Here is a 13408-nt window from a genome sequence, read left to right as displayed (position 1 = left end):
AATATAGCTTTTCATTTCCCTTCTCACTGACCCAAGGCAGCAAGGGACCAGTATGACACAGCAGTTTCAGAGCTGCAGCACTCCTGCGAGTATCATTTTTCATTTATACGCATTCTGCTGCCCTTGAGCATCAGCTGCAGGTGAAGTGTCATGGAGCCCTGGGGGGCATCACCTCATGACATTTCTGAAAGAAAATGGATAACCAGCTCTGAAATTCACCGTCCTGCTGAGCCTGGAAGTAAAACTGAAGTGGAAATATTTCTTTTTAAATACCTTGTAAATAAAATAGAAGTAGTTGTGGGGGGGGTAAATGTGTGCAGTCAGCTTTCCATAAAATAACAGAACAGTGTTGCAGTTCTATTCATTGTTGCCTTTTATTACCTGCACCAAGTCCATTTTATAGCGCATCATACAGAGGCTACAAATAAATGAAGCATATTAATATTTATAAGTGCTGAGGGCGAGTCGATGTAAACAAGTCATTCATCACAGCAACAGAAGCTTTGCTCCATACTGGGTAAACTTCCCGCCTCCAATCCTGACATTTAGGTGGGATATTAAGTGTTTATATAAAAATTCAGTTTGATGTTTATATTATTAAGTAATATGAAGAAAAAATATTTTTATTTCTGAAACAGAGCTGTTACAACCTTTAAATTATAGCATCCTGAATGTGATGGGGTCCTTCAGGTTATGTCCTTCCACACTTTGGTGACATTGCTTTAGGGGTGTCACATGGACTCAAATAGCTTGTTAAATATGGCATGTGTTGTCATAGCATCTGTTGACCTCTATAAATCTGCCAGTGAACTGCTGTAATGTGTGACCCTTTACATAAAAATATATCAGATTGAGTTTGTGTGACACAGTTCAAGTAAGATATTCGCCTATTACACGGATTATGACCTTTTGAGACAGATGAAATATATAGCAAATATCATGACCTCTTACTTTAATTAAATTAGGAGCACAATTTAGAATTTTCTTGGTGGATTTCTTCCAGCTGGGTGAGAATTATGCTGATGAGGTCAAAAAAGACACAAACTTGTGTCTTTTACATCACAGACATTTTGACTGGCTTTCAGTCCAGAATTGAAAGCCTATGACTACGGCCCTGCTTCTCTCTCTATCTTTTTCTTTCTTTTTTCTTATTCAGACATGGTGTGCCGACTGGTATGTCTATGTCTTCGTGTCTCATTTGTTCTCCGATTTCTTTAGCTTGGCACATGATGTTTGCTTTGTGAAATTTTGTAGCGTTATTGGTTATTACTGTACATCCTAACCAGGATGACGGTGTGGGTCAGAGAGTAAGATGTCAACATAATTTACTCACACTAACTGACTTCAAAGGAGCAAAGGAGAATACTTTACAAAAGTTCTTTCAGGAATATTTATAGGTTGTTTTTTTCTCATAGACATCTATTTTACTTTTAGAGATCTGTGAATTAATGGCATCTATGTAATTAAAGAATAAAAAAACCAAAAAAAAAACAGCCGTTTTAAGTTTGTGGAAACTTTTAGGGAGCCTTCATCACACCCTGACTGCAAATCTGAGTTAATTACTCCCCTCTAGCAGAGACGACACAGCGACTGACCCGTGTATAAAACTTGATAAAACATCTATTTAAGCATAATAACATAAACCTCCGGGGATCTGCTGGGCATAATACAAATCGGCTATAACAAGACACTAACAACCTGAGCACACATTAGCTTGTCAGCTAAAACTCAGCCTGCTGTGTTGCTCTCAGCTGGAGATGTGAGAGAAGAAGCAGTAAAAGGCTGAAACAAAAACCACTACCATCAGGGTAAACAGGTAAAAGGTCCTTCTGGGTGTTCACAAAGATGATGAACTAATAGAACAATCACTTATTCACAGCTTTTTGTGGTATATTAATAATTGTTTTTGTTTTAGTTTCTGATTTTATATTAAATCAAAAATAATTCAGGACCTGCAGCATTAGAATTGTTTGAAACGCTACAGAATCAGAGAAAATGTAAACCTCATTCCTAATACCGTTGATCCTTTTGTATTTGTCCTTTCAGCAATTGGCAGAAACCCTGGGATTAATCTGGATGCCAGTGCTGATGCTTGTTGGTTTGTCAGCTGCTTATCTCTTCACTGGGACATCACATTGGCTTGAATTTTAGTGTTGTGCCTCTGGCAGAACAACAACTCATTATACAGTAGCTTGTCATTGATTTAGAAGCAATAGTTTTTTTTTTTTTTTTTTGCCTAATTACAGAAACAGAGATTGATTTCTAAGTTAACCTCCAGAGCTTTGGATCAGTTCATTCAGTTTAACTGAAGCTGGATGCGGTGGATAGTACCGGGATGGACAAATATTTTGAAATTATGGAGCTTTACATTCTACTAATCTCTGTGCTCTGACTTCTTTTTTTTATATTTATTTAGCATTTATTGTTGCTGCCTTCAGGCTGTTTGCATTGATGGAGAAACTGTTGATGTTGTTACACTAACACTGGGCAAAATAGTCCCTACCACAATTCCTTCTGGGAAACAGTCAATATCTATACCTGCTGAATCTCTCTTTAGCTTTGGTCAGCTCTTTACTTCAGGCTTTCTGTCTATAGTCTCACCTCCTTGTGTTTTCCAACTCAACACAACAAATTGCAAACTTTCTAACTTTCCACCAATTTTGTCTTGACTTGGATTCCACTTCCATGCAAAAGCTAAATAAAAACAAAAAGTTTTTTTGTTTTGTGTTTGTACAAAGAAAGAATCTGAATTTTGACCTTCATTCAAATGATGATTTTTCTTTATAGAATCACCTTTTGCTGGAAATACAAACAAAGGTTTTTTTGTGGGATATTTCTGTCAGTTTTCAACATCAACAGACTGAAATAGCTTGAGCCCTATCAATTTGAGCAGTTATAAATGTAAATATTCAGGTTGTACGATCGGTTTTCAGTTAACATACTTTTATAGTTTGATTTAAACTGTAGATGTCAAATTTACAATTTTTGCTGCATGATAAAGTCAAAGGTCTGGTAGATCTGGTAAACAGGACATCAACCACTAAAACCACAAGTCCCTGAATCCCCTGCTCGTTGATTGGCATTTCAATCAGGACCCACAACTCACCCTTCATCTGCTGACATTCAAAAGTGACCACAGGTAGAAGAGAGTGCACGTCAGAGTAGAAAACAGAATGCTGAATGTCTTTTTCTTGCTACATTAAAATTTAGCTCCAAAGACTGCAGAGAAAGGTAGAAGGATGTAAAAAAAATGTTTGGATTTTTATAGTGGTTCTACATCTTTTTTATGTACCTGAAGCATGTTAAAAAGTTTATAATAATGTCTAAAGAGAAGGAAAAAACTTACTGGCATTTTTTTTTCTTTTGATGAATATCAGTTTGACACCCTGATACATCATAAATCTGGCTGCATGTAAGGGGTTTTTTGTTTGTTGGAAGATACATTTTTCAGGTTTTCTTCTGTGTTACCCTGTAAGCACCTTCATCCAGATTCCAACTGTTCTGTGAGGAAAAGAAACTCCTCAGCATAATACTACTACCACCGAGTTTCTCTGTGGGGATGCTGCGTTCACTAACATGTCCGATAACAATTTTGCATCACACAAAGTGCTTTGTGCATATGCAAAACCCTCAGTTTAGAATTCATTTGATCAGATAGTCATCTCCCTCATGTTGCTGTGTTCCCACGTGGTTTCAGGCAAATTTCAAATGGGAATCTCTTCTAAAAATCCTTAATACTATCAGAGGGCGAGTCTAAAAGTTGTGGTACCAACAGATTCCCTGCCATAGCTGCAAATCTTTGAGATCTCACAAGAATCACCTACCGGCTGCTTTACTGAATAATCCCTCATTGATCTTTTAGAGATGAGTTGCACAGAATTTTATTTAGTCTTTCTGCATGTAATCCAGTTCCCTCTCTCAGGTTAAAAATATTCATGTTAGGTCAACTGGTCTCTCTAAATTTCTCTATGGAGTGTGTGTGTGTAATTGTTTGTGTGTCTCTGTGTTGCACTGTGACAGATACCATCCCCCTGCAACTGCATAGGGATACGTGGATATAAACAGTAGATGAATGAATTCAGCCCCATTTAAGCTAAATGGGGCTGAATACTAATACACTCATTTTCCTGATTTTTATTAGTAAAGTCAGCTTAAAAGTGTGCATCATTTTCAGTCCACTGCAACACTATACAGTGCCCTGTGTTGTAACATCAAATCCCAATAAAATGTATTGAAGTTTGTGGTTGCAATGTGACAAATGGTGAAATGTTCAAGGACAATGATTGCTTTTGTAAGACAGCATAGCTGTCACTTACTCACAGTGAGCAGGTGTATTTGCCATAATCATTTCTAATCAACGTGAGTGAAATCTTCCCCATCATATTAAATCAAAACAGATGATCCAAACCCTTTAGGAAACAAAACACATAAAATAAGCACTAAATATGTAGCCACACTACATTAATAGATGTCAATGGGTGTTCTTGGCTTTAAAGAAAAATCTGTGTTGTCAGCCGTGTTTCATATGAATATTCAGCAGCTCCACCAAACTTTTACTATTACCAAAGTCTCTTATTGGAAGTAAAGAGTTAATTAAAAGTTTACAAACTCAGAAGTATTTGTGATGTGCCACAACGAACTAGGAACAAGTTTCACAAGAACAACAGAACATTTATTTTTTCAAAGTAAATGAAATCATGAACTCAATGCTGACACTTCAGAAACTCACTAATGCCTTAATATCAATTATCTCAAAAAATGCAGTGGTCTGCTAGACCATTGCATTTATTATATAAAGGACCATTCCCTCACACTTGCTGAAATATGATTTTTTTATTTATTTATTTAGAGCAGTAATAACTTGCTGTACTGTTAAGTTACACAACCTAAAAAGAAGATTTTTCTGCTAAGCATAAAAATCTACCAATGCAGTGTTGTATTCCAGGGAAGATCCAAGTTCATTACAGATATATATGTTTTGGGCTTACTAAGCTGTTTCTGCATTTAGCGGCGCCCCTGGAGAAGAGCCAGTGAGGAACAAGGACTCCAGTGGAGCTTTTAGAAATACTGCAGGCCGTATATTTTCATTTCCACCTTTCAAAAAGAGGCAAGCCTTTTTTATTTTTCCTTCTAGGAACCATTTTGCCAGAATGAAAAACTGACCAGCAGAATTACGGCACTTTCTGGGTTGGTCACCTTGTTTGGGAGGAAAGGTGAAACTGGACATTCAATCTCTTACTTCTGATGATGATAAAGCACCAGGCCAACAATTGGTGTTCATAAAGAAAAAATAAACAGAAATATGAGCAGTATCTCTTTTTATTTCAGTGTCAGACAAAAAGGTACAATAATAAGTATACGTTTGCTGACCGAAGGAGTAGCTTAACAGCTGGGTATGTGGCCAGGAAAGCGGCCGCAGTATGTATCCTCTGGGTTGCATGTGGTACAGTAGCAGTTTGTAGCCACGGGGTAAGTGATGCTCCCTGGACACCCCTTGATGTGTTTCACCTTGTAGGACCAGTCCCCGTTGCAGGTCTTTTGCACAGGCGCCTGTAGATGGCTTCTATAGACAGGGTCCTGTTATCAAAATGGATTAAAGATTGAATATATGAACACAATTCAGTGGGAAATACTGGTGGAAGAGTTTTACTACATCATGTTTAATAAAACCAGTAATTGCTAGTTTTCAAATGAACATTTTCACAATGAAAACATGAGCTGACAGAACCGAGTTCAGCACAGTTTTAAAGACAAATAAGTCTCACCTTGATATGTTTTGTTAGTGATTATGTACAATTGGTGATCATGAATAACTCAGACAGTTTGAATCCTTCCTCACCTGGGAGCAGCACAGCCCTTCACAGATTGTGGTGTTGATCCACACCTTCTCATCGCATCTCACCATGGGGATGCTGACGTTTTTCAGGTTGCAGCTGAAGCATCCCTTCCCGAGGGCTAGCACCACCACAAAGACAACCAACTGCATCCTCCACCAGGTGTAGCACAGACGCCTGCTGCAAGAGCAGGTCAAGTCTTAGATTAGATATTTCAATACTTTAAAAAAAAAGTTTTTCAACCACTTTTATACATCAATTTGATCAGCGCAAAGCAAAAAAAAAAAAAAAAAAAAAAAGAAAAATAAATGCCACTGGCAAGCACTATAAAAACCATCTCAGCAGAAGAAGCAGAACACCTTTCTGTGCTCTAGATCTTTTTGTAATTTCTCAGTGAACCAGGCTGGGTCTATAGACTTGTGGTCTCACCACCAAGCTTCCCAGAAAGGCATTAAAAGTTTGATAAAAATGACTGTTTGACCATTTTAACAGGTATTAAGGTTGTGAATTGAGGGGTCGTGATTTTCTTGCTCAGCCTGTTGGATATTTAAAAAGTTTCCTATGTTGCATTACTACAAAAGTGAAGCAGACACACTCAAAAAAAAAAAAACAATTTTAAAGAAAATGAAAACATCGTAAGTTGGAGGAAAACTGATACAATTATCCAGGAATACTTTGGACATGTCAATAGCGTAATAAAACAAAATGTCTGTTCCAGCATTTTGTTTTAGTGTGAAGCCCTAAAATTATCTAACCATTCCCTGAAAAACTTTCTGGCCATTTCTCAGTGAATATTTTTGTTGTTGTTTTTACTTTTTTTTTTCAGGTAATTTAGTGTCAAATTGAAAACTGTTTTAATAAAACCTGGCTGGCTTTAAAAGAGATGATTCAGTCATAAATATCCAAGTGGTGTTTATGAATATAAAAAATTACAGTTCTTATTTGTTTGACTCTTTCTGAGTATGTTTGAACATAGTTATTTCTGATTTCTTTCTAGTCGTTTGAAGGAAAATGGTGATCAGTATGTGCAAATCTAATTTCTGAGTTAAAAATAAAAATTATATTTACATGTTTTGTGAAAAATTAACTTGTTTCTTTTAGAGAGACAACAAAAATCTAATTTATTATACCACAAAAATCAAATTTGTTGTTAAAATTAAAACATAAATATATATATTTTAATTATTTAGAACATAATTTTTAGGTAAATATTTAAAATACATAATAGTAAAACAAATAAAAATTATATTTCTTCTACTGAAAGCAAACTAAATGTGAGAATATGTTTTTTCTACAGATTATCCAGGAAAAAGTTGTACAACTGTTGGAAAATAAAAGTTCCTAAAATGAATTTAACCACAGTAGCAGCACATTTTTGAAGACATTTCATTCAGTTTAAACCTCTCTAAACAGACAGCTTACCTGTAAATCTCTTGTTCATTTAAAATAAAAAGAAAATATCTTCTCAGTCACTCTTGATAGATCTGCAGCAGTTTGCTACTTGACATCACCTCCGTCTGCTTAAATATCGCTAATCATAATCCATCTAATCTTCTCAATCTATTTCCCAATGCATCTTCCACCTACTGTGGCTTAACTCAAATCCACATCGTTTTCCCCATCTACATGTCATGAATACCATATGGCTCAGGACCTTTGCTCCCACACACTGGGCTGAACAAGTCTGTTATTTCAGAAGTGTTGTTTAGATTAGATTGATGGAAAGACTCAGATGGAGCACAGATGCATTATAAGTCCTCTGCCCCCACACTGCGATGGAAAATGTTGATATGCAGTATCCTGTGCTCTACATCTATTGCTTGTTGTAGCATAGGTCTTATCCATTTGCAGGATTAATGCACATTTTGTGCATTAATCTAAACACACAATATGTAACCTGTGCAACAGTTTGTCCACCATTATTTAGACTGGATGACTTATCTGTCTTGATGTTTTATATCTTGGAGTGTGAACATATTTTTTTTTGGTCTGCAAAAATACCTTTTTATTGTCAAATTTAGCTTAACAAAATAAATTAACGCAATTTTGGGAACAGGGTCGATCCTTAACCACACCTCTGATTACTCACCCATAGGGCTACAGCTCTTCAACTTTTATTATTTGATTATCCTATAGATTAATCTGATGATTAATCAATTAATCGGATAAAAAACTGGCACATTCTGCAAATTTTTCATTTAACAATTTGTGTTTTTCATGCAATATTACAAACAGATTTTTTTTTAATCAAATAATTCAATGTACATGTTGTTTGTACAGTTCTGGCTTAATTACTGCTCTGACTATGTTGTTCTTTCAGCAAATGGTCTTATTTTGAGTCTGCATATGAACCATAGCCTGTGGGCCATTCTCATCAGTAAACTTCTAAAGTTACAATATTGCAGCTTGGTCTTAGTTAGTGAGCCTTTTGGACAATTTCTGTAAATCTATACTCCATATTAATACAGCCCTGGACACAAGGAATCAGAATACCCTATTTTATACTATTTTGATGTCTCTACTTTAGCTTTGAGTCATTTTAGAACTGCAGCCTGAGCTGGACAGTCCACAGTGACAGTAAAGCACTTCTTTGGCAAGGCATCACGCTTCATCCAGCAGTGCCTCGGTCTGTCTTTGCAGCCGCAAGGGAGTTTATTTCTCCACCATCCTGCAGAACTGCCACACCTGTCTAACAAGGCTACAAGGACTTTTAAAATGTCACCCCGGTCCTCTAAAGTGCTGCTTTCTCTAGTAACCTCAAATATGTATCATTGTTAGTATCCATTCTGTTCTTAATGAGCACCAGCCATAGCTGATTAATTTTGTATGCAGAGTAGGGCACCTAATTTGCCATTTTCTAAGTGGTTTATACAACAGCTGGTAATTTCTCTTGATATGCCTGCATCTGTACTGAAAATATGCTTCATTAAGTCTGCTGACACACATCCTGTACATTCACACACTCATCACATGAACAGCTTTTTTAATATTCGACCCAGAACTCTGAAAGGGAAGAAAAGACATTCAAGTTTATGTCAACATTGTAGTCCCAAAAATAGCCAAGTCTACCTGCAGCAAGAACAAAAACACACACACACACACACACAAAAAAACAACAACGCAGGGCTAGTAAGGATGTTTTTCTCTTTCCAACAGCAAAAAGAAGATGGCTTGTTCTGTAATGTCACATTCATGTCCATGAGGAATCAATTTATATGTGATGGATGAAGTGACGGTTTGTGGGCCCAGGAAGATTTTCTGGTTCATATCTCTGAGCAGTACAATAAAATAAAGCTCCTCTGGGTGTAAAAAAACAAAAAAAAAAACTCATATGAGCTGTATATGAAGAGATATAAAAGAGCTCTAAGCTGAACAAGTTGCTGACTTCAGGAATTCGAGTCACAGGTTAATGCTTGAGCGCTTTGGAACAGAGTCGTCTTGGTTTTTTGTGAGCTCAGTGTAAACACTGTCCTGACAGGACTAACAATATTCACAACCCCGCTTGGTCACAACCGGCTTGTTTTTCTGCAGAAACTTTGCTCTAATGGAGCCGATTCCCCCCGATCACACCGGAGACAGAAAAACAACCCCTCTGGTTTTGTGATGAAGCTGAAGCCTTCATCTCGAGGATCACCCACACTAATCTCTATAAACAAACGCCTCTACAACCCATCTAAGGTCAAGGATTTTGCTTTGTGACTTGGATTCATGTTTCCATGTGAACCGACTGAGAAGCATATTTATAGGAAACATTCAAAGTGACAGCTCCCTATTAACCTCTAAGGAATACAATGCCTTGCAAAAATATATATACCCACTGAAACATTTTTTTTATATTAAATTATTTTAACATAATTTTTTGCTTAGGAGAACAGCATCAAATCAACATGTAATGTGAAGGGTGTAGGATGTTTTTGTTTTTAACCCCGTTTACTTTCTAAATAAAACTTGACGAAATTATTTAGGGAAGGAAAGAGAGTTTTTTTTTTAACTAAAGCTTTATATTTCTTGTGTTTAGCTCACATTGTTGTTCCTTTTTCTTCTTTAAGACTGAAGTCACAGCTTTTATGTTTGTTAGATTCTAGTAACAAAATTTGGGATGGTAAATTGCAAAAGATTTTTCTATGTTCATGCACTGGAATAAGATAGAAAATCATATTATTCAGGCCAGGATGACATGACTGAATTATGCACTTTTTCTTCTCAAAGATCAGAATCTGGGTCAAACCTAAATTTTCAAACTGCTAGATAAGCTAATTCAATTTCATATTGCAATCATGTTTAATACATTAGGCATTCTGATGAGACTGGTTTATCAGATTATAAGTAAAATCTTTAAGCAAGTATTTTCTGTAAGCCCACATTTCTGCATTGAAAATCTTTTTTTTTTCTCATGTATTCTAATATTAGTCTTTTCATGAGCTGTAAATGGGAAATCATCGTCATCATTTAAAAAAAAAGGCTTGGAAACATCAGTTGGACTGTGATTAATCTATATAATATGTTTAATTTAGCCAACCAAGTAACTGAAATAAATGACCCCTTCAATAATATTTTAATTTATTGAGTATAGCGTCACAGCTGACCTCACCTCAATCATCAGTATCCATCTTTCTTTAAAAGCAATTCAATTTCTTTAGTGTTTACCACTCATCAATGTCCAACAATGTCGCTGGGATTTAATTCGGAAATACTAACAGTAATATATTGTTTTAAAATATTTCTATGAACTCAATCGAGAAAACTGTCACAGTCAGCCTTTACTTAGCAGTTACAATTACATTATAAAATTACATTTTTATAGTACAGTAATTATCAACCCAAATCACAATTAGGACAATTCACAGCAAATTTATTGATGTCAGCATATCTATGTAATAAAAATCTAATGTATCCATTATTCGTGCTGTTTTCTGCATCGAGAAAGTGAGAAGTTTATTTTATACATAATGTATGTCTGATTTTAAATTCAGGAACTACTGAACTATTGAACTAAATTAAACACACAAAGTTCAGAAAGTAGCAACAACTGTCAGCTTGCTGCTAGAAAGCAAAAAAAAAACAAAAAAAAACTGTAACAGAAAGGCACACTTAACACCGTTTAGTCAAGATATAAACAAATTGTTGTTATCAGTTAAATTTGCATTTTAGGCCATCTGAGGCCGACAAAGATGAAATAAACATTTAACCCTTATTTTTTTTTACATGAATATTGTTACAACTCCTATATGTCCATTACTGGCAATTGTCCAAAAAGTCAAATGTACTTTCATCAGTCTGAAATAGCAATGTATCTTATGTTGTAAAATTAAAAAAAGGAATCAATTCTCTGCCATTCAAAATGTGGGATTTGTGCGAGAAAAGCTTTTTTTTAATAATAATTAAATAAATAAATGCAAGCTAAGAATTACAATAATATAACACGATCCTTTGAGTTGGATTTGTTCACTGCATACAAGCTTTGATCTGCTGCAGCTCTGACTTCTGTTTAAAATGCATCTTAACCCTTGTATAATAAAACACCTCGCATCTCCACTTCATCTCACCCTATTACTAGCCTCACAACTCCCCCTGGTGCTGACTGAGGTGGATGCTCAATGAAGTGCAAGAAGTGAGGTTGCATGATGAATGTTAGGTGGGTGGAAGGTTGCCTACATGTTGTGCAGACAAGAAAAGAACTCCTCTGATGTATTAGGTGAGTTTGTGAAAGACAAAGACTGGAGACAAGCTTCTTAGAGACACTGAGTGATATTTGCTCCATCAGTGGTACTGATTACCAAAGTATGCTGTGCCTCGGCATAAAATTTTACAATTTGTTTCAGATATCCTCTTAGCTAAAAGATGGGTTACTTTCTGGACAGTCAAGCACCCAAAAATACCCCTGTAGGAATATTGCAAACAGAGATTTACTAGATACCCTCAGGAAAAGATTAGAGTCCCTTAGAGGAATATTGTTTCTGGAATAACAGGCGGTTCTGTCCTAATTAGAGTGTTTGATTCAAATGAATCAGATGGGTAGAGGTGAATTGGCGATGGCTAATGATTGTTGTGTATTCCAGCAGCAGGCCTTCAGGGGTCCTGCAGAGAGAAAAAAAGCTAATTATCTGAGCAATCAGATTCAAAGAAGTAGGTTTAAAAGGTGGGATGAATTAGACCTTTACTCCACCGTAGCCCAATGGGGTCCAAATAAATCAGGGGGGCAATCATTAAGAAGGACTCAACTGTTACTTTACCAGCTGATACTACTTTAAAAGTCTGTACTTCATAAAATAAGTCACAAAAGAATAGCAGAGATGCAGCTCGCAAATCTCAAAACAATTATGTTGTTTGTTTAAACTGTGAACATCTTAATTTTTATTTTCAACAAAACTTTAATCTGGCATAAATATGGAAAACATAGGACCAAATGTGACCACATTAATGAGATTCACTATACCAATATATCAGTGTTTGAATCCTTAATTGCTTTTCAATAGTAGAACAAGGGTTGACTAATTAATACCTAACTGCAGTAATTTGTTAGACTGACAGTTTTGTTACAATCGCCAAGCTGGTGTATATGCTTCAAACAAATCCATTTAATTCAGGCCACTTTTCCTCTGACTGATAAAGGAATTAATAGCAGTTCTTTCTCTGCACCATAGACTATAATTCCTCAAATAATTCAAATATTTCTACAGTGCACTTCAATTCAAAGCTTGCCTCTGTCCAGGGGACAAACATGGCTTTATTTGTTGTTGATTTTTGATCAGTGAAAATGACCCGGGGGTAGAAATAGTTTTGCAGCACATATTTTAGCTTTAATTTTTAAGAAGCAACAAAATTAGCATATTTTTAATTAAGAAAACAGACAAAACTGCATATTTGTGCTACCATGATCATAATTCCAGCTAAACATGGTGAAATGTACCAACTGGACTTCAGTGTGGTACAGTGGATTTTTATGTCAACACGATGTAGGACACCAATTTCAACAATATTTTTTAAATAAAAACAAAAGAACCCCCCTCTCCACTCTCCGAAAAGCATGGTCAGCTTTACTATTCTGTGTCCCTTCACTTTGATACCCCAAATATAATGTAGTGCAACTTATTAACTATTTTTTCACTTTTGGAGTGACTGTAACCTGTAGCACCTTTTCATTGGCTGCCATTGTTTACTTTTAAACATACGTACATTATTACAGACATTATGTAGTATTTTTAAGTTGCATGCACAAAAAAAGACAGTTATGACTAATGAAATTCTAAAGGAGGATTTTAATTTTCACAAATACCAACTGAGTAATTTCACTTTCTAAACAGGTGATATTCCCATTAGAGTGCTCTAGTAATTATACACCAGAGGGAGGGAGAAACTGTGGGCTGTAATAGTGTTTACTCCCAGAAGTAATGTTAATGTATGCAAAGATTTTTAAAGCTTTAAAACGTGAAGATAACCTTCACTGAGATTATTAAGATACAACATATATAACAGACGTGAATTTAAGAATATTAACAGAGTTTAATGGAAAAACAGCTCAGTAAACAGATAAAATAAATACTTTGATTAAATTCAATAACAAAACAGTAAGT

At 35.7% G+C, this 13408-nt stretch overlaps 1 protein-coding gene across 2 annotated transcripts; it reads right to left on the bottom strand.

Moving 5' to 3' along the window:
- Window positions 1-5301: 5301 nt before the first annotated feature.
- On the bottom strand, window positions 5302-7591 carry LOC103149701 (follicle stimulating hormone subunit beta). 2 transcript variants are annotated; one of them, XM_016680130.1, is made up of 3 exons: window positions 7257-7591; window positions 5840-6011; window positions 5302-5577 (listed from the first exon to the last, which is right to left on the bottom strand). In XM_016680130.1, the coding sequence occupies exons 2-3, from the start codon at window positions 5984-5986 to the stop codon at window positions 5383-5385; spliced, it is 342 nt and encodes a 113-aa protein (XP_016535616.1). In that variant the 5' UTR covers window positions 5987-6011; window positions 7257-7591; the 3' UTR covers window positions 5302-5382. The 2 variants fall into 2 exon arrangements, with proteins under 2 accessions (XP_016535616.1, XP_007569048.1); XM_007568986.2 differs by having other exon boundaries at window positions 5840-6014; window positions 7257-7589.
- Between the last annotated feature and the right edge of the window lie 5817 nt (window positions 7592-13408).

Source organism: Poecilia formosa, unplaced genomic scaffold (genome assembly GCF_000485575.1).
Source record: "Poecilia formosa unplaced genomic scaffold, Poecilia_formosa-5.1.2 Scaffold234, whole genome shotgun sequence".
NCBI classification, from domain to species: Eukaryota; Metazoa; Chordata; class Actinopteri; order Cyprinodontiformes; family Poeciliidae; genus Poecilia; species Poecilia formosa.
Note: the sequence above shows the minus strand (reverse complement) of the source record. Positions and strands in the feature narration are given on the sequence as shown.

What these genes read in the sequence shown, in the direction of transcription:
- LOC103149701 (XM_016680130.1), bottom strand. Translation starts at nt 5,986, where the DNA reads ATGCAGTTGGTTGTCTTTGTGGTGGTGCTAGCCCTCGGGAAGGGATGC. An exon ending in AAGGGCTGTGCTGCTCCCAG is followed by an intron (nt 5,578 to 5,839) that starts GTGAGGAAGGAT and finishes TTTTGATAACAG; the next exon opens with GACCCTGTCTATAGAAGCCA.